Source organism: Chaetura pelagica, unplaced genomic scaffold, assembly GCF_000747805.2.
Source record: "Chaetura pelagica isolate M959 unplaced genomic scaffold, ChaPel_1.0 scaffold166, whole genome shotgun sequence".
Lineage (NCBI taxonomy): Eukaryota > Metazoa > Chordata > Aves > Apodiformes > Apodidae > Chaetura > Chaetura pelagica.
In genome coordinates, this window is record NW_009953758.1 from 3232132 (window position 1) to 3259906 (window position 27775).

Here is a 27775-nt window from a genome sequence, read left to right on the forward strand (position 1 = left end):
ACCCATGTTGAATCATGTACAGTGAACTGAAAAAAACTACATTCATTACAACAGGATTAGCGAGCATGGGGTGGGGGGGTGAACTCCTGCAAACCACAGGAAACAATTTAGATACAAGTAAAAGACCTGGTATCAAAAGCCTTTTTTTTTTTTTTTTTTAGCCCTCACCAGGAAAATTTTTCATCTGTCATACGGGACTGGGAGAGGTTGAAAGGATTTCTGCTTATGCAATATGTATTAAAAATTATGGAATTGTACAGATTTCTATGCTGTCCTTTTTGAGGGCGCTGGGCCTTCTGATCAGGTCATTAGTGGAGACTGACATGTCACTAGTGAGTTCAGCACCACTCCCTCCTCTAGCTCAGTAGCTGCCGAATCTCCTTGTGCATGTGACATAGGAAGTCCACATAAGAAGCCCCCCCACTCAGGCTCTTGTCCTCCACTAGAAAGTGTCTGAACAGCATTTCCAGCTTATCTTCTTGCTTCACAATTATTAACTATAAAAAAACAAAAGAACAAAAAGAGCAGTGACTAGTTAGCAGAATTAATGTTCTTAGAAAAAACAGCAAAAAGCTAAATAGTTCAGTAATCCAAAGATAGATAATCAGAGTTACAGCATATATGTTTTATGTGCTTTGACTTCCATAACTAAGCTGGGTTAAACTCAGCCCTTTCTAAACAGAAGGAAAATAGCATGTATGTGGTTTGTGCTGTCATATATTATAACAGGTATGAAAAAAGTTCAGAACTATGGTAAGCACAGAACGCCAAAACTGGTAATGATTTTTTTTTTTCAGATCCTTGAAAACTTGGAATCATATTTATGAGATTAGGAAGAATAAATTCAACATTGCAGCACTACCAGGCATCACCTGCTCTACTAAAAGGGAAGGGGATTAAAAGCTATGAAAGGAGAACAGCATTTTTACCTTCATGTAGCGAGATCTCTGCATTTGAAGCATGTCAACAATGGATCGTACTTTCTTTGAAAAGGGGTTTTCCAAGACAGGCAGGGTAGTCTGGAATAAAGATATCCAGTCCTCATTAGTCACGCAAGGTAGAGCAACATTAAACAGAACTCAGCAGTTTTGAGCAGTTTTGTCACATTACATAAGGGTAGAGATATATCTGCTCCAACTAATATACCACCTCTTTGACCTCAACTAGTTAAAAGAGAACACACCAGAATTATCTGTTCCATTTACATAAGAACTGCTCTCTCAGTGGAAATGTGGCTTGTCAAACAAAGCTAGGCAAAGAATGCCCGACGTGCTCACTTTCCACTAGTTTCACATACCTGTGCTTCTCTTGTTCCTAGTATGAAAAATATAACAGTTTTCTCAACTTGCTTTCTCACTGTTTTAAGTTTTAGGTGAATATCACAGACATTAGCTTCTAGACTGCCATCTAGCTCACCAAGGTGTTACTAATGTGGCTGAAGGATGACACTCCAAAGAGGTTCTGGAGCAGGCCTTGCTGCACGTTGACTCCCACCCACACAAAGATGTTCAGCCCATTCTCCAGCAGGTATATGTCACCCTTGGAGAGACGTTCTTCTGAGTTCCGGATTGCTGCTGGCAAGGAGTCACTGTCAACATCTGCTTTGGTCTGGTTTACAGTGAAATAAAAAAATAAAAATTCAAAGTTATCCAACAAAAGCATCTTGTGAATTCCTGAAAATATCTGCCACTAAGACCCCAAAAGTTCTCATTTCTAGGACCTGTAAGACTGCAACAGCTGCAACTGAAGTATCATCTTCCTTAGCTTAGTTTTCTTATTGAACATGACACAGAAGCAGATCAGAGACCCTTGGTCCGCAAAAGAGAACATAAGGCTTCTGTGAAATTACTTTATAATTCCAATATTGACTCCTGGAGTAGGAATATAATTAATTGTTAGGATTATTCCAACAACTATGGTAACGAAAAGTCAGTATGTGGAGTTGCCCTGCAATGATTAAAATTACTACAGAAACTTACAAGAAGCTTTAGGACTTCTATGAAAGGGTCAAAAGTGTCATCTTTGCCACTAGTCATATGCTCACAGCTCAGGATAAAAAGAATTCTCCAGTAAATTCACAAGATGCAGCAATGCATCTATCATTGAATGGAATTAAGTGAAGTATCCCACCAGATGGCAGATCCCAAATCCTTTTCAAATCACTTTCCCTTGCTAAACTATAAATGCCTGTCCTTATGAAAACTCAAGACAGGAGCAAGTCTCAAGTGATAAGAATACCCTGAATTACTCACCAGGGGCAAAAGCCTGGGATAAAAGAAAACATTTGTTTCTGCCACGTCCATGGATGTGACTAACTGACGAATGTAGGCACGGTCATCTGTTGTGACCTCTGGGCCAGGCTGAAGGACATCACTCTTCAACACACAATTCAAGTACACAGGAAGCAGCTTCATGCATTCAGGGAGGATCAGCTACAAGTCAAAAGCAGACACAAGCCGGTCAGTTGCCTTGCTGTATAAGCAAAATGAGACTTGCATGGACCAGCAAAGCATGGTACAGCTGTGAGGAGTGAAAGCTGACAGTCTAATTATATTGTGGACTTGCAAAAGTAACAGAAAACTTCTCCGTGGCGCCAACAGTGCCTCCTGGGCTCCAGAGAGAAATCCAAGAAGCCATGCACAACTGTAGTTCTGCTTGTGTCTCTTTACTCCAAGTCTCCTCTTTGCAAATTTCTGCTGAGTGAAGCAATTGACTTTTTTTTGAGTAGGTTAAGTAGGAGGAAGCTCTCATCACTTCTAATAAACGGCCTGTGATTCAAGTGAAAGCACTGGAGCTTACCTGGCCAGCAGAAGAGGGACTAGCACAGTTCTTTCGATAGCAAGCTAGGATCTGGGCACATTGGCTGATAAGTGCATCTCGTACAGCCTTTACTGGACTACTCAGAACTCCACGATACGCTGCATAGAAAGAGGAAAGAGATGGGCAGCTATCAAGTGATTCCTCATGAACAGCAAAAATCCAAATGCTACTTCCACAAAGTAAATCTAAACAACTATTGTTTATTTAAATATTTCTCCTCTCCCCTTCAAACTTGTGAGAAAGATTATACATTCCTACTGAATAAGGTAATTTATTCCATTTTACTGCGTATTCTTCAACTCTCTACTTCCCATGTACTTTAAAATCCACTTATTCATATTTGAAAGCACGGGGTACTATAAAGATGCCATTTATAGACTGGCTGTCTCTCTTTAATGGACTGGAAATGGACCATTTCTTATATTTTAATGGCAATAAACACACACATATCTAAATCTCTGCTGGATTTGTAGGCTTGTACTGCAAAATAGGAAGGGCAAACAGGGTACAATGCATTAAAGTATGATATGAAACCCAGACCTATAAGCAAAGGCTGCCATTTCCTATTCCCAGAGCAAAATTCTCAGTTAAAGAATTAATTAATCCAGTCAAAAATAAATACAAAGATGAATTCAAGACAACTGTCAATACAAACCTCTATTAAAGAAAATTAAACAAGAATTTGTATGAAGGATGAGCCCACACTCTGTATCTTTACCTCTTGTCCTAAGCAACAATACTATCACAGCTTTATGCTCTTTCCCATAAATGACTCAAATATCAAGATTGCCACCTGACATTCGATGCAAGGAGCATGAACAGGTGTGACTGGATGACAACAGGCATTTTAACAGCAGCTAAAGGTTGCAATTCTTGTTGCCATATTTACTCTTACCATATTTAGCCAAGTAATTGATGAGTGTGTCTGTCTCACAGTTTCGATAGAGGTCAGCAAGCTGTGTGCAACAGTTTAAGGAAAGGTTGTGAATGCGGAGTCGTCGCTGTCCCGCACAACTGGTATACAGCAGAGCACACTGTGGGAGACAAAAATTTCAAGATATAGAAAAATGAGGCCCTGCTACAAGAAAGGAAGGGTCTGAAAATACTTCAGTAAAAACAAGGATTTGGATGCCTAAACAAATCAGATAGTTATGTAAAAGACTCACATGATAAGTGAGTCTCTTATGCTTATGCTAAGAAAAAACAAAAAGTATCAAGCAACAATATTAGCAGTTTGTATTAAGGGAACTGGTCTTGGAAAATAGACTGTAATTTGAAGCAGTCTACTTCATCCTGAGAACAAATATGCTGAAAGGTTAAGGGTATAGTAAGGGGCAGAAAAAAAGAACAAGCAATTCCTTGAAGGAGCATCTAATAATTCAGTTCAGAGTGAACCTTGTCCTCTTCTGCAGCTGGCACTCTCCCCAGTTGAGAACTGGTTCCACCTTGACACAGTTTCTTGACAACTCAACTGTCAACTAACTTTTTTCTCCTGGAAAGCGCTCCCCCTCACCTGAAGGAGTGCACCACTGTCTTCACTCAGTTTGTCATCGTGCTTAAATTCCACTGTGATTGTTTTATCACAGTCCAAACCTGCCATCTCTACATCAGTTGTGTTGCTCATATAGAAAGCTCCAAAAAAGTCAGTTGCTCGAATACCTAAGAAAGAAAGAAAACCCAACATGAACCACAGTTTTCAACAGAATAACAAGACAGTGAGTCTTTGGAGCCCTGAAAATCCTGACATCATTGACACTAAGTTATCTTGACAGATTTCAGCAGGGATCTTTGATCAGTCTTGACAAAAGTCTTAGAATTTCAAAGCTTTAGCAGAGCTTGTAGCATAGCCTAGTCTCAAGATGTTTTAAAATAGGGGAAAAATCTGTTCCTTCCCATACTACATGCTTGAAGTGCTCAATTTATTAAGACTCCTTATGCTATCACCCACCTGTGCTTGTGCGCACTCTCATTACAGCATCAAATCCCACTTCTTTCTGGACATCTCTTCTCAAGTCATTCAGGAACCTATCCTGGTCTGTCTCCAGCTAGAACACAAGCAATAATTCAAATTCATAATCACATAAATCAGAGCTGCTCCATAAACCATAAAGTAATTTTAAATCAGATCCTATTTCCTGCAGTCTTACTTTAGAAATCAGCCATCATACAGGGCTCAGTGCCCTGTTAATAAAATACTGTGCTGAAAGGTAACAGCATAGCTTTTCTTGTTGTTGCCACTGTTATTCATAGAGATAATTTGTGTAAAGACAAAAAGCTAACAAAATAATTTTGGTGAAAATCTTGAAATTTAAGTAGCAATTTATTTCCAAAGTAGTACTTGCTCACTATGCTTCATGCTACAGAAAATAACTCTTAACTGAACAATAATCTTTATTTAGATCAAATACCAGTCTGAGCCAACGTCACTCTTACCTGGAAATATGCATACTTATAAATGGAGCCTCCTGTCTGGTAAGTTACTACACCCAGTGTTGCCACATCTAAATACTGGTTTGGAAACAGGAAGAGATCCACACAGCAGCCCTGGGCCACACAGTCCTTGGCCAGGTTGTTGTAAAAGCTTGTCTGTGGTTGAAACAAAGTCTAAGAAAGAAAGACAGAGATGAGATCAGAAGTTTGGGGTAAGGAAAGGAAAATGAGATCCAGTTTATAATCCTAGTCAATACACTTTTATACTCGAAGTCTCTCTTCAGGGAAATTACAACAATATAAATTCTTCCTGACCCTGCTTTTGAAGAATCGTTGGAATATTTCAAAAAATACTACATATCTTGCTTTAGCTTTAAGTTCAGCACATTTATTTTAATCCAGCTATGGTATTTAATCGTAAGAATGTACATCTATCTCTTCCTGTTCTCATCCCAGAGCTGTCCTTATGATGTCAAATCTACACAGCTGTGCTTGTGAACAAAAAAGAAAAGTGCAATGTTAAAAGGTATTAGCTGAGAAGGTTACATTACGTGCTACCCTTGAAAGTTTTTTTAATGTTGCTTCAGAGTTATTTTATCGCATAGAGTATAATAGAGACCTGTTATGTAAGCATCATGCAAGTGACTATTACCTTCTCCTTATCTGTGTTGACCAGTTTCCTGTCATCCCTGTTCTTTAACTTCCCTGGTGCCTCTGCAATGGGCAGAGAGGTGTGGAAAATGAAGAGCTTGCCAGCACACTCAGCTGCCTGAAGGAAAGCAAGTGCAATAGCACAGGTTAGAAATAATTTCTAAAAATTGTAAGAGAAACTGATTCAAGAACAAGCATTCAGGCATCCTCATTACTTCATTTCTTTATATCAGGAAGGCTCACTATCAGACACACAGATTCAGTGATCACTTGGTTCCTTCAGTGGTATCCAACATGGGGGGTGCAGCTTACTGGTCAGTTACAGAAAAGCAAGTTTCAGTTCTACTGGACCTGTCCTATTTCCACAACAAGGAGAAAGGACTGGCTCCATGGAAATACAGACCAGTAAGCAGGACTCAGCTACAAAAGGTTTTATGCAAACATGTTAGACAGCTTTTTTCTTTGATTTGCAGCTCCTTAGTTTGTGGAAAAGAGCCACAGAAATGACAATGGCTTTTGTAATCTGAGCTTCAAAAGATCATTCATTTTAAACAAAGAACCAATGTCAACACTAGCCAATGTTTAGTAGGTTATTTTCTCCGACACATGCAGTATGTAAACAATCAATTAGTAATTAACATTATTTCTTGAGTGAACAATTGTAATGAAAACTGAGTTTAAGAGAGACTTCTAAGGACTGAGACGACAGACAAATAGAGCTATATGAACAGTTTTGGATGGAATCATAGAGGCAATCAATTCAATCAGTATATACAAGTAGGACTTGTATTGTGTGTGTAATTATCTGGATGAAATACTGGAATGGAAGAACTTTAGAGAAGGTTTACTTGGTTAGCATGTTGTTGTGGGCAATTTCAGCAGATTGCATTCCTTCCTTTTATTTTACATTATACCAGAGGTTCAAGCACAGAATCATAAAGCCATCACATTACAGAACTCCTCAATGAAATATGACAGACTTCAGCACTTGATTTTAATGTTGGAGGATTAATTTTTTTTGTGTAGGTTCTGTAAACTCTTCAAAGCAAAACCCAGCAAGGTGAGAGCAAGACACGTCTTGTACTTTGAGAAAAAATATTTTTAAAAATGGATAGAGAACAGCTAGCTAGCCACATAGAAAAAGAGGTACATGCACTTGCAGAATGAGCCAAGTACTCCCTACATGGCGCACATTTACCACAAGGAGACGTAGAATAAGCTTTGGAACAGTCTTAGTGTGTGTTAGCAGAACTTCAGAGTACTTAAGACTGAAAACAATTTGCCCTCACAATGCATTTACTAACCTTCAGAGCCTCCAGCCCTGCTTGAATCACAGGTGCAAACACAGTTTCCGTTTCTCTTGTGTCTGCAAACATTTCTGGAATCTGATCCAGCAAACTAGCAAAGAACAAGAACAAGGAGGAATTCAAGAATCCATTTAATTGGCAAGATCATACAGTTGGAGCTGATGACCTATGAGACTAAGATGGTTCAAACAGAAGTCCCTAAGGTGTCAGGAAATTAGCATAATTTTTACAGTAGTAAAAATAATTTATCTGTGAAAAAAATGCTTTGTCATTCTCCATTGGCTTTTCTCATCTGTATCCTCACTCTTGCTCTATACCCTCAACTACTTCAATAGCTCTTCTGTATTCCTGCTCTTTTAATATGTTCCAACATACATTAGCAAGAAAACTCTTTAGGAAAGTTCCCTAAACATAGTTAGCTACACACCATAGTTTCATTACAGTTTAAGTATTACATGAATAATTTGCCGAAACTTTGCTAATTTCTCTTCTAGATTTAATCTTTTTTATGCCACTCATTCAATTTTCTCCACGGAATCAAAATCAGACAACACTCTTGTCTCAGTTTAGTTATTTAGGCAGTTGACTTAAAGATAGTAATTCAGTATTTTTAACGACTTTCAATCTGCATCACTCTAATTGTGTTTTGGTTTGTTCTTTCCCAGAGATACCATTCTATACTAAATCCCTGTATATATATGTATATCTTCTGCCAAGCTGGACTAGAAGCCAAATATATGCCTATCCCATGAATTTTCCTATCCTACTTTGCCAGCTTAATCTCAAAGGGTATAGGAAGTTAAAATACATGGAGTGACTTTTCAGTTAATAACATGACAAATAAACATGCAACACTTGAATCTACCAAACAAGAAATTTACTATACACGTTGTAATTAAATTTCCATTACCTGACTATAACTGTCCTGGACTCGTTCACATTCACCAGAAAACCATCCAGGAGCGGCACAAACATATCTGCCACATCTGAGACAACCATCATTTGTGGCTGTGCCAGTGAGCTCTTCACATTATAGAAGTGTAACACTTTGTTGTAGGTGACAAATCCTACTCGAATGGCTGATTCTTCCATGTTGCCTTCCCTGTTAAGATATATACTTGCCTTTATATCTAAGGAGACAGTGAAATCATGACACAGAACCCATCAAAATAAGGTATAATGGGAAAATACAAGAAAGGAAAAATTGTTTTCACCTAGAAAGTTATGCAGAAAGATGGCCTTTTCCTGAAGAAAAGCTTGATAGGATTATAAAATAATTTTTTCGTTTCTAGCTTTTATAAGAGGCAAAAAGTGACCCCATTTTGACTGACTACAGTGGTACACAATATACCTACCTGGGCAGGTAATCTAGAAGTGACTTTAACTCTTCACATATTAGCCTCACTAAGCCACTCTTCACAGCATTGTAAGACACATCAATCATGAAAATGAAAGCAGGTGGACTGGGAAACTTATTATTCTGTGGAAGAGAGGGAAGAACTCACATTATGGTCATGCAATGCAGCTCACATAACAGTTCTGCAACACAGACAAATGAACACTGGTCAAAACTCAATAGCTTTGACCATGACAGGCTGGAGAGGTGGGCCAGTGCCAACCTCATTAAGTTCAACAAAGCCAAGTGCAAGGTCCTGCACCTGGGTCAGCACAACCCCAGGCACAAATACAGGCTGGGGGGAGAATGGCTGGAGAGCAGTCCTGAGGAGAACGGCTTGGGGTAGTAGCTGATGAATCAACATGAACCACCAGCGTGTGCTGGAGCCCAGAGAGCCAATTGTGTCCTGGGCTGCATCAAAAGAAGTGTGGCTAGCAGGGCCAGGGAGGGGATTCTGCCCCTCTACTCTGCTCTGGTCAGACCCCCCAGAATACTGTGTACAGTTCTGGGGCCCTTAGCACAAGAAAGAAATAGACCTGTTGGAGAGGTTCCAGAAAAGGACCACCAAGATGATCCAAGGGCTGGAGCACCTCTGCTATGAAGACAGGCTGAAAGAGTTGGAACTGTTCAGCCTAGAGAAGAGAAGGCTCCGGGGAGACATTATAGCACCTTCCAGTACTAGAAAGGGGCCTGCAGGAAAGCTGGGGAGGAGCTTTTCATCAGAGAAGATAGTGATAGGACAAGGGGTAATGGTTTTAAACTGAGAGATGGGAGATTTAGGTTAGATATTAGGAAGAAATTCCTCACTAGAAGGGTGGTAAGGAACTGGAATGGGTTGCCCAGGGAGGTTGCTGATGCCCCATCCCTGAAGGTTTTTAAGGCCACGCTGGACGAGGTTTTGTGCAACCTGCTCTAGTGGTAGGGGTCCCTGCTCATGTCAGAGGGCTGGAACTTGATCTTAAAGGCCCCTTCCAACTTCAATGATTCTATGAGCTTTCATGTACTTTTTTTATACATACGCAGTAGTTGTTTCTCCAAATTATTCTCCCATCCCTGTCCAATTAACAGACACATAAGCACATTGTGCTTGAAATTGACTAATATGACATGCCCTAGACTGATTTTGCCATTTCTCAGTGAAAAACAAGCTAGTTCTAACTAAATCATCCATTTACAAAACATAACAATCAACACTGTACCTTGCAATAGTCAACCGTTGCTAGAAACTCGTAAGACCCCAAAGATAACTCAGGTCGGTCATAGAAGTCTACGCGCTTTCCAGTATGATCCAAATGCTGGAAGTAGTGAGGTGGCACTGGAGAAGGAAAAAATTACTGAATTCAGTAACATGCCCATGATAAACACTGTGACTAGAGAGCTAATGTGACAACAGCTGTTTCAAATAAAACTCCAGGAAAGCTAGCTAGCACTCTGTGCTAGCATACAAATATTACTAAAAATACGAACGCAATTTAAGAAGCATCATTAAACTGCTTGCAGTTTGCCTTATGTACCAGGTGGCACATTTTATAGTAACTGTTGTACTTCTCTTGAATCTGTGACATTCTCATGTGAAGTTTCACTTCATAAATGTTACTACAATATGCTCTTAGAATTATTCTAATGGATTTAGTCCAAAGGAATAATACGACAATCTTGTATAAGTAGTAACAAATTACTTACAATAGAGTCTGAGGGAAACTACAGGCTACGACATCACTGACTTGATTCAGGCTTACTAAAAGAGAGCTCCTATATGAGTTATCTTTTACATTCCCTTCTCATCCTGCATGAGTAAAGCCTTCTAGGCACTCTTGGCTGCAGAGACTGCCATAATCCTTTTGTCAGAATAGACAGAGTACTTCCTATAGTGGATTGTAAAGCATTAAAAAGGAAGATCCGGAAGTGTAACCACATGCCCAGCATCTAGTACTTTTGTGCTAGTACTAGGTATCAGAAAGTAAAATGGAAGTTAAGCTAAGTTTTTGCCTACAAAAGTCAGCTGTAGAAACGAAGAAAGAATTTCCCTTGTGCCTCAGAAACTACATGACAGAGTCCCTCCTGCAGAACTGTTCAGGCAACAAAATGTATTCCAGCTATTGCTACCTACATAGCTCCAGGGGAGACTAAAATGAGAGAACCTGTAATGGCAGTATTCACCACCTTTAAACATTCAAAATTTCAGCACTTCAAAAGAAAACAAAGTTATATCATTAAGGCTACATATGTAAGCATCTATTACTTCTCTCCCAAGTACATAATCCAGTATGTGCTAACCATCTAATTTTTTTGCAGAGAAAACAAATTGTTCTCAAGTATTAGGTACAACTATGCTGTATTTTCACAGCATTGCTTTCATCAGCACTCTGAGCATCACTCCCTCTTCTGCCCCTGCTCAGTTGTTACAGGTACAGCCATTCATACAGCTGCTGAGTGAGCAGAGACAGGGAATGCATGCAGGGTGAAAAACACCTAACAAAATAGGCTTTTTAAAGTCGGCCATTTTAACCCCTCTCAGCTTCCTACTTTGTTTATACAAATAGTTGTATAGCATAACTGAGGTGATAAGAAACAACAGTTCATTAAAAGCCATCAGTGCTACCAAATGGAACACTCAAATCACCACCACAGGATTTGTTGTACCTTGCATTCCACTATGCCTTCAAAACAAACCTATAGATGTCAAACTACAAGCAGCACATAGTGACTTCTGCTTAAAAGGCAGCATGTTTTATGTTAATTAGAAGAGCAATCAAGATTAACTGGCATATATTGAACAATTTCAGCTCTAGCAGACTCAACTGTAATCTCATCTCTAAGCAGTTTAATGAGGCTTTGTGAGAAAAAAAAATATCTTAACTCATGCTACTGACTAGATGTACATCTCAATCTGTCATAGCAAAATCTAAGTTTGTAATACCCTATGAAAATAATAAAATTTTTCAAACCACCATTCATTATGCTAAAGTACCTCATGTTAAAAAATTGGTATAATAATACTACAATACAGAAGCACCTACTTAATTTGAACATAATTTCAAAATTGAACATTGCAATGTTTTATTTTTTGCGAGACTAAACACACATACAGTACACGTAATAAATCATCATAACAGGATAAAGATTTATCTGCTTGCATCTTGTTCACAGATCACACTGATAAAGCCTAGACACTGATTTCCAGAAGAAAGCTTACCCTCAGTGACACAGCTGCAGAAACAACATTGGAACCTCCTTCCACCCTCAATGAATTGCATAAATGGGCACATGTAAGCTTTGCACCTATTACATCGCACTGGGCCAGATTCTCCATGGTCTACCAAATAAGGAAGATTCTGTGGAAGCAGGGGAAAAAAATGAAACAAAATGTCACATGGTAAGAAAGAAGTGACCACACATGTTGCAGAGATTAAAACTCTCCTTGCACACTGCATGGGGTTTAGCATTTTGACAGCAGTGTAAGAGAGTGCAGGAGGTGGGGGATGCCTCAACAAGTATTTTATAAATGCTTTTCAGCTCAAGCTCTAGCACAGCAGTTCTTTGGGGGCTGCAGTCATCAATGTGCTATCCCACTTAGACACAAACAAGTACTTCTCCAAGGTGCTACGTTACCTTATATAGCAGCTTGCTTAATAAACACAAGCCCTAGCAGGAATAGCACACTGCATGTCACAGATGTGTGTCAAGTGAACACGAAAGACTGAAGCCATGCCAAGAATGGCTGTGATAACCTCATGGGTGTGAACATCCAATTTGCATTTCACCACAGGCTGGGTGTTCTAAAAGCAACTCTTCATACTTTTTCCTTGTAGAAAGTAAGCTTTTTTACAAAACACAAGCCAGTCATTGCAATCCATATAATCAAGAGCATAGAGTACCCAGACTATCTTAAAAAAATTGATAAGACTTATTTTTTAAGTCCACCACAAAATACATATTACATATATTGTTAAGTTCTGCTTGTCTTGACCCCATTGTATAGGAAGTCCTCAAAACTGTTACACAGCTATGCCATTTTCTAACTATTACTGATGATACATTCTTTTTGCAGTCAAACTAGACTAAGATTCCTGGCAACTTCTGCAGCTTCTCAACATAAGAGCAAGCAGGAAACACTTATAAAAGAATAAGACAGATCTTGTGCAAGCTGCATTCATAGTTCAAAGCATCTTTCAAAACTAAGAATCTAGTTCGAAATAAAGTTCAACTACTTAGCTTAAAGTTTTCTGACACTAAATGTGCCCAGTCTTATTTTTTCAGTCACCCTAAGCCTCTAATCATGTTTAAGATATGATATATTCATTTTGCAGAAATTGACCAAATGCACCACTTTCTTCCTCTTTACACCACAGATACATTACATCTCTTTCAACCCAAATGATAATTTATTAACAATACAATGGTTTTGCAGCCACCATTTCTCAGCTCCTATCTCCCTTGTTGACATCCTCAGAGGAAACAAAATTTCAAGTTTTCTGACTACCAGGCCACATTGGTATTATACTTGCACACAATAAGCTTTTTCCTCTGTTCCTTCCCCAATAACATGCATCCTAAAAAGCCAAAAGTGCACTGTAAACATGCAGTGCTATGCATAACTTGTCAATAAACACTTAGCTCCAGAAGGCACAGAGATATTTCTTTCTGAAGCCTCAAATTTTCTGAACTGTGCTTTAACATAGTAGAAAGGTGCTGGCAACCAGGTGCTGAATTTGTATATTTTCTGAATTTATTTGAATGCAGTACTTCCATGAGACACTTATCCTCTCATTACTGATATGTTAATCTTTAGTTCTATTTACAGTCCTGTTGCTCTGAACAGCAGAGCCTTCATCTGTTGGAATGGGCCCCTTCACAGGCAGTTTGCCCTTGCCATAAAGCACTTTTTTGATCAGCTAGAAGAAGCTGATCAGTCTCCAGGGCAGTTTTCCATTCCTAGCCATGTTTTTTTCTGGATATCACAAGTTCAAAGTATAGACACACGAGGAGACCTAACAACTAGTTGTTTGTAAAGCTTCTCTAAAAATGTGCAGCTCCACAAGCCTCTGGGTTTCTCAAAAAAGACCACATTCTCCTGTTGGACTAGATGATCTCTCGAGGTCCCTCCCAACCCCTAACAATCTGTGATTCTGCTCCTTTTGAACTCCAGCCACAGCACAGCAATACAGCAATTAACTTCACAACTCAGTTTAACCACAAACCACTTTTCAAAACTCAAACCATAGTTTAGGAACATTAATGCAATGCAACACCCTTGGAAGTCCAGAGGCATTCCTTTTCTCAGCAGATGTTAAGTTTAACAAGGCACAGAATACTGCAACCAGATGCATTTGAATTTAATGAGTATATTTGTCACTGTTCCAAGCAGGCTAACACTACACAGCAGCCAGAGTATTTAGAATATTTTATAAAATTCCTAGATCTGTAATATTCTCAAAGCTTTCACGTTCTCAGCAGACAGTCTGTAACAGGCCAGCTAGCCATGCATTACATCTAGAAGGAAGTGCTGAGCAAAGCAAGGGCAGAAAGACAACTGCAGCTCAGCAGTGCCCAGTACTCAGTCCTGTGCTGTCATGCCACACAATGCTGTGCATATACATCTGTGTTAGAGAGTTTAACCAGTGCTGCTTGATACATTTTCATGCAATTCCACAAATCAACATCCTAGGAAAGACTTAACATCAGTAATTAGTAAATACTTAAATACTTCAGGCCAAGAAAGAAATTAAGCATCAGATAGAGGTGTATGCATTTGTGACCATCCTAGTGTTTTGGTCACTTGATCATACTACTTGACAGCTAGTGGAAAAAAACTGAAATTATCACAGCACTCAAATATTAAACGTTTTGAACACAGAGTACATATGTAACTCCACATGCGGTTCTTACCTCCTCTGGGGGTAAAGTAGCCAGTGGTTTTATTACAGCAGCTAGAGGAACTTGGGACTGTTTGGCCATATCTGAAGTGCAGGGAATATTGTAAGATGTGCATCTTATGTAGCGGGGGCTTGCATTACCTGAGGAACAAAGGACAAAAAGTCCTTTCAGTGATTTCACTGCGAATTTCAGTACAAGGTAAGTTTATATTCAAGAACAGAAACAAAGATAACTTCATTTGTGTTGTTAAGCCACAGAGACTTTGAGTCTATCTAAAAAAAAAAAAAATTTATTACATCTATGCAAACTTGAATTGTAAACAAAATGCTTCTTTATGATTAACGACATATAATAGAAGTCTTGAATTTAAAACACATTAACTTGATTCCACATCAACTTAAACCCACCAAAAAGGGATTCCTGTTTCACTCTTTGCAGACTAAAATGTATTACAGGCAGAAAACTCAATTCAAACATTTCTACCATTTGATTTTGTAAATTTGGCTGAAGAGTAAAACAGTTGATTGTAGAATCAGATTCTGAAGTTTTAAGAGAGATTTAAATCTCCAAAACCACATGGGAAATTAGAAGATTAAATTTCTCAGCAAAGCCCATGGACCAATTGACATTCCACTTGATTTAACAAAATCCAGTTCCCAGTCCAATTACAATGATATTGCTAGTACATGTTTGTTTAGGAAAAGAAAAATATTTTACCTTGATCCTTGACCAAGAAATTTGTAGTAACAAGAGGTGGGACCTGCCCTCTCACTCCAGTGACAAATGGTTCCGACCCACGGTTAGTTCTGTCATCTTCAATCACTTGAATCTATGATGGACAACACCATATTAATATTTGGAGGCTTGGTTTCAAAGTACTGTAAAATACAAAATTTTTATTTCTATGGAAAAGAAAAGGGAACCTGAGGCAAACATGATCTCTAAAAATAAGAAGTCTAAAGCAAGTAAGTTTTGTAAAGCAGTCACCTCTCAGTTTCATTTTGAACAGTACTTAATGACTAACAATAAATCACAAGATGCAAATCATATTTTTCCCCAAGTATTTTTAGTAGCTTATTTTGTGTTTTAAGGCCTGACCTAAATTTGCAAAAGCCAAACATGGATCAAGAAAGGAATTCTTTTGTAGTGTTCCCTTGTATACTGGTCCTAGTCAAATGAAAATTAGAAGCTTCTTTAAGCTTCAGGCTGAAGTTCCATAGATAATCTGGCTTTTCCTTTCTGTTATATTCCCTCTTTTTTCATACTATACATTCTAACCACTGTAACTCTGACCTAAAGACAGATGCTTGCAAGCGCAGGTGGAAGTCTTCATTACTCCATGATGCTCAAGAGTTTGTGAATTCTGGGGATGTGGAAAGTGAAGTTTCAACAGACTTGCCAATGAATTAAGCTTAATAAATTTCAAAGCCAGTAAAATTCTTAAATGTCTTAGTATTTCAAATTCTTCATTAATGCAAATATGCTTAAGATAATGGAAATGCATCAAACAGTTTTCCTTGACTACAATACCCACTGATGTTTGCATATGAACAGAAAATTGTAGTTATACATAGTTTTAAGTACATTTTAATACTGGTGCCTGAATGAAAGCACTAAAGCTAGCAATCATTCTTCTGATACACCAAACACATATGCCTTTGCTTAGAGTAAACCGTGAAATGCCAAAGTTTACATGGCAGAAGTTGTAAGCTTACTGAAGATCCCAAGTTGCCAGCAGAAAGCCTCTCACAGCATCAGATGGCGACTACTAGGGTAAATCTAGTCCTGTTTCAGAAGCCCACAGACTGACTGATTTTGGTGATTTCACTGCTAGTACCTGTGACATAATGAACTCTGACTAAATGAGGAAGAAGTGACCCAAGGGTAATATTGGTCAAACATGTTTTTTTTTTATTCCAATCCAAAAGGTAGCTGCTTTTTTCTTTCTTTAGGTAAGATTCTCTACACATAAACATTAAAGTTACCCATTCAAAATTTAATGGTTATGTGTGAGCACAGATAATGAGAGAATGTTTATAGCTCCCCATGTCTCATATTAATCTACTAGAAGATTTATAACAGGAATTAACATAAAAACAAAATGGTTCATCTGCAATTCTAGAACTTCAGAGAATTAGCCCCATACTGGTATATTAAGAAGAAAAGTAATCAAATTCTGCTCAAAACCGGTAGGAAACATGGCTACAAATGCTCATGCTGTACATACGTAAACATGAGACACATACTGTATGGACAATTATACTAATGGCTTACAATGAAAATGTCAGTTTGAATCTGATAAAGGAGATATTCTAAACATGAGACAAAGCGAAGGGAAGACATTCTTCATGATCTGTTTCTGAAATAGTCTGCTTTCTATTGCCTCACCATTCATCACAGAAGAGAACATTTTAACAACCTCTTGCCATGTAATGACATTCATTTTGATAAGGCAAGCAGAAGACAGCAAGGAAAGGGTAAAGGATTAATGACAGAGGGTTAGTGAGATGAAATTCAGGCTTCAGGCATGCACAGATAGATGGTCACCAACACACACTACAATCGACATATATACAGCACTTACTGGACTAGGAATTGCATCTGGGTCTATTCTGTGCCTGGGTTTCTGCTGGGGTGGCAGCTCATTAAGCTGCTTTTTAAAAATAAATAAAAAGAGTGCCACAATAAAAAAAAACAAACAACAAAAAAAACAGGAAGATAAAAATAAAAGAGAATAATAAAACAAAAAAGTAACAGTGTTACTTCTCTCTACCCAAATCTGTAGCACTGGAATTAGATACATTTGGACACTGGTTCATGCAACAGGAAACATCACCTTCTGCAGCACACATGATCCCAAGACCAGCTTTGCCAAAATACTTGGCTTGGGCTCTGAACAAATTGCTAACAGAGGTGGTGGCTCACGTGCTCATTTTGGTTAGAAATTGGGAATTTATGCTTTAAGAACATGCTAAAATGAAGGCAACTAACACAAGCCATTTGAGTTCTCATTTAGTGGAAGAGAAGGAGACAAGCAGTTAAATATTTCTCATAGTCTAAAAAAAAAAAATAAAATACAGTCATAAACTTCACATAGAGTACTAGCAGATAATATTTTTGAATAGCAGTAACTCCTGAACAGCACCAGCTCAGATCTATGATGTAACTCAAGACTACGTTATTTTTATAGTTTTGAAGTAAACTGATTGTAAGCACTGCCCTAGAAAGGTTTCCTATTATAAAATGTGGCCTTCCGAGACAATGCCAGAACAGCAGCAGCAAAAGAAACAGAACAGTAGACCAGCAGCAATAAGACTGCCAGGCTTAATATTACATGTCACTGCTTGTCCTTTCTCAGAACCTCCATTCTGAAAAATAATCCAAATCGGAGAAACGTTCCATATTTGACTGAAGTAGTGTTGTGACTTAATTATTAAAAAAAACACTAACCAGCTTTTTGATAGATTATAGGAAAAGGGAAATGAAAAGCACTACAATTGTCTCATATTAACCATACTTTCAACATGGATCATACAGTTCATAGACTATCACCTCAAAATCCAAAATTAGTTCACCTTGCAACGTTATTAATTGAGAATCCAGAAACAGAGAAACAAGCTTAATCAAAGCCCTCAAGAATTCTCAAAGCATAACATAGTACAGAAAAAGACCTGAGGAATTAGAGCATTTATTTGCACATGCAGTGCCTTTCTTTGGTGACCAAGAAAAATACTGCTTCTGGGCTTATTCATAACCAAAGATTGAAGCTGGATATATGAGAGAAAAGTAAGCAGGAAAACAGACTGATGTTCTTTGGAACAAGAAACCTGTTTTCAGATTTGGTCTTCGTCAGTTCTGTTCTATGTAAAGACACTGTGGAAGAATTCACACTGGTAACAATAAAGTAAGCTTACAGGGCTAGGAATGGAATCTGGATCCAAGCGTTTTGGTGGAGGTGGTGGCCCGGGTTGACTTCCATAATTTGGTGCTCCTGGATAGGCTCCTCCATAGTTTGGTTGGGGACCCCTCACCTGCCCAAAGGAACCTTACAAGAAAGGGACAGCAAAATCAAACAATGGTGAACAGTAGGCATTTCCTTATTAGGCACTTTCCCACTTTTTCTGTCATCACCAAAAAACAAGAAAAAGAAAGTCACATGGTTTTCAGTTAATTAGGATTAAATGCATTTATCACAGTGTTTCAGCTTAGATCTGTACATCTCTCTCAATGATCCAATAAACCGATACAGTCATCCTTAAAACCAGACTTAAGAAACATGGGGTTTCAGACTAACAACTATTTTTAGAGTAATACAATTACAATACACATTAAGATCATGCACTGAACAAGAACATTTAAATTAAATTGCAGAACAGCTTAGCAGAAACTGCACACAGACTAGCCAAATAAGCTAGTGGGTGACCCGTAATTCCTCAAAGTAAATGTATGCAAGAAGTTCTCTCAAGTAGTTTTGGCTTGTCGGAAATTACAGTAATGTATGACTATCCTTTTTGTTTTGTAACTACCAAAGGTTATTTCATATTACTTTAGACAATTTCAGTCAGTTATGGAATAACAGCATGATTTACCCCATTCGAGTTTTTACAATTCATAGCAATTGGGCAGATATTTTAAAGTAATTTACCTGGCCAGTTGTGCAAAGCTGCATGGATTCTCAATCCTGACACTTGCACATGATTACTTTATCCTAGCTATCTGTAAATGTTACTGACTAAAAATCAGCCAAAAGTGTTCATAATTCAGAAAGCTCAACTGGTATTACTTCTAAGCACATACAAAATATGAAATGTTCTACAGGGAGAGAAATATAGCAACTCCTTTTTCAACATTTGCCAACTCCTCTCATACACATTGTATCAAAATGCTGGCCACAACTTTTTTTGAAAAAGGCTTTTCAATATTTCAGTTCTCTACTTTTTAACAGATGAGGTTGCAGATATCAAATTGAAGTTCATGATAAAATTTTCATCACAAATTCTTGTAGCATTAGGGCACTAATTACTAACCTTTATGGACAAGTAAGGTAGAATTCCTTCAGTTACACCAATCTGATTAAAACCTGCACAACTATCTAAGAATGACACATTCAATTGTTTATCTTGGATTTGTCCTTCTGACATGAGAGCAATGAAGCAAGAGGGAAGCTTTGATATGCAGCCAGGGGCCCAAAGGTAACAAACCCAGAATCCAGTTTTCAGTTTGCAGCACACAGAGAACTCACGTAAATAACAATTCCTATGCTAGGAATACTCACCATTCTGCTGCATTTGGTATCCAGGCTGAGGAGGATGAGTGGGAGGAGGTGGTCCATGGAGGCCACTTATGGGAGGCCCATGGTGTGGCCCTGACATAGTTGACGGAGGTGGCGGTGGTGAGGATACATGGTTAGGCTGGGAAGTTGGTGGTCCAGCAAGTGTCTGCCCAGGCAGTGGTGGGCCTGTCATGGTAGGTGGCCTTGGGACACCTGCAGTAGGAGGGTAAGAAGGTCCAATCCCTGTAGAAGGAGGTGGGGCAAAACCAGGGACTTGAGTAGGTAAGCGCTGAGTTGATATTAGTTGACCAGGAAATGGAGGCTGTGCCAAAGGAAGACCCTCGGACACACTCGAAGGAGGGGGTCCTTGGCTTGCAGTGTAAGGTGTGTAGAGACCAGATCCTGTTGCACTAAAGCTTCCTGAGGCTGGGGGAACTGATGTTGGGGCACCTGGTAAGAATAGAAGGTAAAACGTCATCTTCTTTTATCCTCAAGAGAATTAAGATGCAAGCAAAACCCATTTGCTCTAGAATCATAAAATGGTTTGCGTTGAAAGGGACCTTAAACATCATCTAGTTCCAATGCCCCTAACACACATTCAGAGCAATTTCAGTCTTTTGTGATTTACTGATCCCTTCTTTTTTTTGACTGGGCTGCTGAACAACAATGGCAAAGGCTGTAGTGTCTCCTACAGCTTACTTAGGGATAGACTGGTTCTGTGTTTCATAATAAGATTCACCTAGTTGAGGAGAAATAGTTACTCTCTTTTGTCACTCATGTCCTGCAGTACTTCCGGCACTGTCCCCTACAATAGTTTGAGTTCTGTTTTTCCCTATGACCTTATTAGGCAAGGAAACTACCATTTACTATGGCAGATGTCAAAACCCAGAGAATTCCCATCACCATGAAGAAATGAATCACTGACAAGAGCAAGTATTTTATTAAATTACTAATATATATTTAAAACAAAAGTGTATTTCTGCAGCCAGAAAATCTCACCATAGCCCAGTCCAGCTGGGGGAGGAGCAGAGACTGTAGTACTGCCAACTGTCATCCCTGCCACGTGATTGATGAGTTGCTGTACACTGGCTGGAGGGGGACCATATTGCTGGAACGTAGACGTCTGGCTGACAGGCGTGTGTGCTGAGCCTGGCAGAAATGGCTGAGAAGCAGGTGGCCTGAGAAGGAAGATGAGAAACTTCACTGGATTCCTCATCATATAGTTACAATTCTGTGTCTTTTAAAATTTTTCTACGACACAAACACTAGCTAGGTCTCCATTATTTACACAAAGCATGGTAGCTCACATTAAGAATAATTAAAAATCCTGTGTGAATCTGAGTTCCTTTAATTAAAAAAAATGTTTCTTAGTTCTTAAAATACAAATTCTATGTTTATAGCATTTTTTGTTAATTTCATTTTAGTTATTGCAACAAACCAGAATTACTGCAGACTCTACAGGGTAATGGTAAGGTCTGCACAGCTATCTAAGAATGTTCTGTTGCTCAACGTATTTGAACTATACAGCTAACAGTGGTGAGCATATCCTGAAGGAAACAAAAGCCAACCACCTTTCTCCATAACCAGTAATCACAATGAACCAGTAAGCACAGCTGCCTCTTTCACGACAGAGGAAATAGCATCATCTTTCTGGAGAAGATATCCAAGAGGTTTTGACGAAGGTAACTCAGGGACACATAACAGACAGAAACAGACTCAGAAGCAATACTAAGGAATTACTCAATAATGCCAGACAGCAATATACTCCAGAGAGAGATCAATCCACACTGCCAAGGAATCAAATACTATGGCTGTGTGGATGCATTTGTTTTAAAATAAGACAGATTATGGGAATCAGAAAACTCCTCAGGAGGAAAATGACTACCACAAAGAAAGTCTTTGTAAGAACTGGTTTTGATCAGTCACTGACATGTGCTCGTATCCTTCCAGTGGTTTTAATCTCCAATATTCTTACTATCTAACAAATACCTCTATGACAAAATGCTGCTCTAAAGCAATAATGAAGCCATAGAGAAAGTCACTCCACCACAGAAAAAGCATGTTCTTCTTATATGTACCTCTGCACTGGGGCTGCTGAGGTTGGAATTCCATTCTGCACATCTCCATGTCCAAGCTGACTGTATGCCACATGACCAGAAGGAACAGATGCTCCAGAGGCTGGAGGGGGAGCTCCAGAGGCTGGAGGGGTTCTTAATGAACCTGCAGACATAAGGGGCAAAAAAAAAAAAAATATTTATTTTTTTTTTTCAAAATAAGAAATTAGTCACAGAAACAAGGGCTTGAACCAATTATCATGAAAAATCCAGGAAATAAAAAAAAAGTGCAGAAACAATTTAGTGGTGGCTGAATTGATGTATCAATACTCCACAAGCAACAAATAATTTATACAACAATATTAGAAGCAACAAAAGTATAAATATTTTAAGTCAGTGTCAACTAGTCACCACATCCATGCAGATCAAGCAGGAATTATGTACTGTGTAAGGTCTTCAAAAGACTATTTCATGTTTTGATGAAGAAAAAAACATTATCTTGTCAGTAAGGTATGAAATTCTTCCCCTTTCAAGTCTAATTATTTTTATCCAGACAAAGGAAAGTATTCACATAGAACCTAATGGTCATTACTGTTCAGTTTTCTCTTCTTGAAAGGTAAGCAGATTCTCTGAGTAGATTCAGTTTTCAAAAATTACATCCAACTAGCTGCTTTATATATGTAACAATGGAAGGCCATCACAGATTGTTCTTTCCAGATGCTCAAGGTTGGAGGCTAATACAAGTACTTTCTCATCTTTCACACTGAGCTAGCCGGTTCAGTCACAGCCCAAACATATTTGCCTCAGGAACAAGTCTGGATACTTTCCACAGATGGCACAATGCTGGGCACAATATTAGCAGACCAACTGCAGTGACCACTTCCAAAAAGGAGAATATAAACTTGTATTTTAATATTATGTTCAAAAATGCTGATAATTAGAAGAAACATTGACCATGCCTGCTAACCACAAGGAAACATATTTCATGTATGGGCTATCAATAAATATGCATGACTAAATAGAGTAAGCTGCCCCATGAGATCAAGGCAGCATATATACACTGTTGTGTCTCTGACAGTGACTGGCATTACAAGTTTAAAAGGGACTCTGAAACTTTGAGAAGGATCATTAAAAAAATAAGAAAAGCCATTTCTCAATTCTACAGTATGCTTTATATACCAAAGCCCAACTTTTAGATTTAAATGTTTTTATCTTATCTGCTACATGTTATTCTTAGTAGGCTTGAGTATGTGAATTCAAGGAAAGAACTAGACGTTTTATGAATAACCAGTAATTTCTTGGGGCATTTTTCTCTATTACTAAACCTCCTCCTGTTTTTCATTTTGAGACTTAGGGTTTGGTTTTTTCCATAGATATTTATTATTTTGACATACCTTCAGTGCATTAGGCTTTGTCTTTTCTAAACTACTGTTAGAGAAGTTTCATCTGACTGTTTATCTGGCAAAGCATTTCCTGATTTCTGTTTGTATATTGTGTAGTATTTCTATTTCTGAATGGTTTTTGTGATAGCTTTTTGGTTAATTTTATAAACTTCCATCTATTTTGGCATCTCTTTCCTCTGATAGCACAGGTAAACTGTTTGGCATTGTTATCTTTTGTCATTGAAAGCATATTTAATCCAGTTCCTGGAGGGAATCTACAGCTTTTTGCTTTTTTTTTTTTTTTTAACATTAAGTAAACTTCCTCCCCCCAACTTTAACAAGCATATAATTGGACAAATACATGCTTACTTCAGATAAAGCTTCTGAAGACTTCTTCTTCTAGTTCTTGTCAGAAATACACTTCAGTAACCATTACCATAAACTGCTCAAATAGCCAGGGGAAAAAAATCTCTTGAACAGATATGACTCTAGTGGTTTATTAGCTTAAGATTCATTATTCCTGAAGAATAATGAATTTTCCCTTCAACATCTTTGACATATTGTTCTTACTCATCACAGACCTCAAAATGGAGATAGATGGCAGCAAAATGAGATTTTGGGATTTTACTCAAAGCTCTGAGACTATATGGCCTTGGTCTAGTTCAGGCTCTTGACTCTTCTAAACTAATTGACACTGTTGGAAATAGCTCTATCAAAATACCACTCGTTGGGAAGAAGGAAAAATACAGTAAGATTTCTTACAGTGTTTCTAATTCTTGCATCCTGATTGCCACAGCTTTTGGAAATATAATTATTCCTAACATATATTTGGTTTCTGTGCTATATCCAAGGGAGCTAAAAACTAATTCTTCCCCTAAATAAAAGCATAAGTTACGAAAATCTTGTGACTTCCAATAACAACCTTCTGGTGCTTGGGGAGATTTTTCACTTCTTCATTGCAATGCTATAATTTCAAATCTCATGTTTTAGTTGTCTCTCAAGTAGGAGACTTCTTTTAAACTAAGGATTGTCTCTGGCAGAACCTGAATGAGCCACTGTAGATTTTGAAATCAGTTTTCAGAAAACATTAATCACAAGTCAGGTTTTATCTATGAATCTGCAGGCATAAGCAATTTCTATTAGGATTATTTCTTCATATCCTATTTAAGTTTCTGGAGTGCTGCCTACAAATAGATTGGCAAGTGTCCCACCCACCTCTGTCTGAATAATCAGGTACCCACACTTTTGAGATAAATATCCATATTAAATGGGAACTTGGCACAGAAGAAGTAGCACAGCACAAACACAGAACAGATATAATTTACCTATGGAATTAGGTGGAAGAGAAGTGTCAGAGTTGAGAGATACAGGAGAGCCCTTTGAAGGAAACCCCAAGGAAGGAAAGTAACCTGGAAAGACAGAATACACTAGTAAATGAGACAAAGCACCAAGGGACAGTGTTTTCAATGCTGAAAATAGTCCTGCAGTGCAGAATGTACCATATACATAAAATCCATGTCGTATCTACCACAGTATTCCTTAAGTTATACTTCTTCTCACTGTTATACTCCTTCTCATATTATTAACACAGTTCAGACATTAACATTAATAGAAGTGTTAGTAGTATCAACTGAGTCTATGCAAAACAATCCAGCAGCAGCCTAATGGTTATTGGTATTCAGATAACTGCATTTGAACTTTCAGCACATGATCCCATCAAAAGGAAACCAAAAGACTCACTGAAAGACTAGTGCAAAAATGTACTGATTCCTTCAACATTCTCTTAGCAAGAAGTAGCTATTTACAGCTAGCAGCACAATATTCCACTTCTGGTCCCAAGCAAGACTAGCATGACTGACTCAGCATTCCCATGTTTTCATTAGTTAGAGCTAGGGTTTGTCCATAAATACTCTGTGACAGAGGATGGTACCTGCTCCCAACATCTCTCCACTCAGTCCTCCAAACAATTTTATTGTTTTTACAAGTAAAATCCTAGGACTACTACTTTGAGATAGCATAATAAAACTGGCAGTTTTCCTTTTACCCCTCAATGTTCACTAAATTCCTGTTAATTTAGTGGCTCCGAAATGAATTATCTTTCCTCTATATTACACAGCTACAGCAGGTCTTGCTACAAAGGCATGCAGTAAATGTGATGGCAAAAGAAAGGGCAGGTCACTATCTTCACTACCACCCATCAGCCCTATTTGATAACACATTTTGTTTGCCACTTTCTTCTATCCAGATGTCATATTCAGCAGCTACTAATAGGTCAACTTTTGTCTGTTAAGCTAGTGCTCTAAATTTTACATTCCTTCCTCCTAACTATAGGAATCCTGGATTTAGAGCAACAGGCCTAAATGTACAACTTGTCAACCGGTATGTCCTTAATACAGGCTGCTCAATCACGGAAGGATGGTCTCAGAAGAAAAGATGGAAGAGCAATCTCCACAAACCGTAAGTGGCCTTTGCCTGATATTTAAGGAAAGTACATGAGATACTCCTTTAAAGTAGTGTAATACACTTTTGTTGTCCAAATGGGACCACCTTGCTGCCCTCAGTATCACATTACCTTTCAAACATTGCTGGCAAAAAAAAAAAAATGTCTTTTTAATCTACACAAGTTTGTAGGTACATTATCAAGCATTCTAGGTATGTCCTTACTGAGTTGTCATGAACTGTGTTTGTATTGTTCTAAAATTAAAAAATGCAAACCAGAAACAATTCAGAAGGAAAAAAGTTAATTCTCTTAAAAAAGAAACACTTTTCAGACTTGTAAAGTCCGAAAGTTCTCGAAGTATCTGATGGAAGATGCTCATCAATTTCTTGTTACAAACATCCTAAACATTCTTCATACTATTGATAGCCAAAACCCATTTACTATAAATAGCTGCACTGATTAAACTTTTCCAACAAATGTGTAATCTTTGTCCATCAATCTCTCTCACTGAAGCAATTCCAATTTCTCCCCATTCTTTCCATGGGACAGGAAACAGTACTTAGTCAATGGCTACATTGAGCAGCCAGAGAACTCAATGGCTGAGTTCTGTCTTCCCAAGAAGCAGGATTTTTTCCTCTGCCCAGTTCTGATTTTCATTACTTTTACAGGAATTTAAGGTCTCTGTGAAATTAGTTCAAAACTCGCAGACTAAAAGTGCTGTTGGAAGAGATTTATTGAGACGAGGGGAGAAGGAGGATTAAAGAAAGAAAAGGAAGACGGAGCAACTGAATAATCCATTCTTCAGCACATTATGCTTACTCTTCTTCTACTCCACTACCCTGCTAGCTCCAGACGAAAAACCCAAAAGATTAATCATTCAGCTTACAAATGTCAGTCCCCCACCTACAGATGTCTTATAGGCACTTTGATTGTTCTGTCCTTCTCACTGAGTTTGGTTTAAAATTCACAAAGTATCAAAAAATTCAAGATGTACTTGGAGGGGAGAATAATACAGAGCATGATTAGCATATTCCTCATTTCCTTAGAATACAAATTTGAAAGCTAAACCAACATTTCTGCATGGAAGTTTATGTTGTGTTTATCTCAGCAGAATTTAATGAATCCACATTACTGTGAAAGGCAGAAATACTTTCACTGCAAGCAGCAGTATTTTCTCCTCTTTATTTCAGATATTAAAGTCACTACTAATCCTCCACAGCAATTTACGTACTTGGAAACAAAGGTTCCTAAAGTTATTTAATGATTTTAAGTTAGCCTTTCTTTTGAAAAGAGGGGGAAAAAAAAGTGTAACTGCTTTGCTTTGTGGTTTTTGTTTAGTTTTGGGTTTTGTTTGTTTTTTAAAGAAACAAAATCAGGTGATATAATCCTGTATAACCAGGGAAATTCTGAAAGACATTAGTTTGCCACACGTCCAAACTTTCCATTGATTTTAAAGGCATAGAGAAAACAGCAACCAACAAGCTTTCTGCCTAGGTTGTATGTCCTAATCTTTCACATCTTTCTACACTGTAACTGCTGCCCCACAATATAGCCTCATCAGGAGGACTGTCCTAGACAGGTTCTTCAGTACCACAGAGGCAGAGACATACAGGAAAAAAATGCAGGCTGTGCTTTTCAACATGTCAATTTTTATAATTTTTAATATGTCCATTATGAAGTAGACAAATGACAGAACAATAACCTCGGAATGTGCAAGAACAACACAATTTTTAACATCATGAAAGCTATATATAGAAAATAATTGCTACCACAAAACAAAGAGTAACAATAGGAGACAAACAGGAAAAAAATGCCACACACACAACAATTCCTGGGTTATCAATCATTAAGTATTGACTGAGAAGTACCTTGTGGAGGGGCTGGCTGTTGATATCCTGGCATCGGACCATTATAAGCTCCATATTGCGACTGAGGAACCCCTGGCTGTCCTCTGTAGGCAGGCTGCTGGTATCCCTGATATCCAGGCTGAGGTTGCCCATAAGGAGGCCCTGTGTGAGCTTGCTGGTTTACGCTCATTGTATTCACATCCCCAAACTAATCTCACCTGCAAAAAGGGGGGAAAAAATGGCTTTTAGCAGAAAAAAAAACCAAACTGGCCAACTTCCCTCCTGTTTTCACAGAAAGG

The 27775-nt window shown here is 38.3% G+C and overlaps 1 protein-coding gene across 2 annotated transcripts; it reads right to left on the reverse strand.

Annotated features, from left to right (window-relative positions):
* Positions 1-27698, reverse strand: SEC24C (SEC24 family member C). Of its 2 annotated transcripts, XM_010000766.1 has the most exons (23): positions 27498-27698; positions 24515-24598; positions 21832-21973; positions 20753-20931; positions 19757-20203; positions 18396-18526; positions 15199-15310; positions 14494-14621; positions 11801-11939; positions 9804-9919; positions 8564-8688; positions 8119-8310; positions 7206-7299; positions 5903-6019; positions 5254-5424; positions 4769-4865; positions 4334-4479; positions 3716-3854; positions 2800-2918; positions 2253-2432; positions 1417-1608; positions 930-1019; positions 1-497 (listed from the first exon to the last, which is right to left on the reverse strand). In XM_010000766.1, exons 1-23 carry the CDS (start codon positions 27664-27666, stop codon positions 357-359), a joined length of 3450 nt encoding a protein of 1149 aa, XP_009999068.1. In that variant the 5' UTR covers positions 27667-27698; the 3' UTR covers positions 1-356. The 2 variants fall into 2 exon arrangements, with proteins under 2 accessions (XP_009999068.1, XP_009999069.1); XM_010000767.1 differs by lacking the exon at positions 24515-24598.
* Positions 27699-27775: the final 77 nt, after the last annotated feature.

Bases quoted from the DNA above. Each gene is read 5' to 3' on its own strand.
- SEC24C (XM_010000766.1), bottom strand. From the start codon at position 27,666: ATGAGCGTAAACCAGCAAGCTCACACAGGGCCTCCTTATGGGCAACCT. The intron at 20,204-20,752 runs GTGAGATTTTCT...TATTCTTACCAG, and splicing joins CCCAGCTGGACTGGGCTATG to GTGCCCCAACATCAGTTCCC. The intron at 14,622-15,198 runs GTAAAATATTTT...TTTGTTCCTCAG, and splicing joins TTTCTTGGTCAAGGATCAAG to GTAATGCAAGCCCCCGCTAC.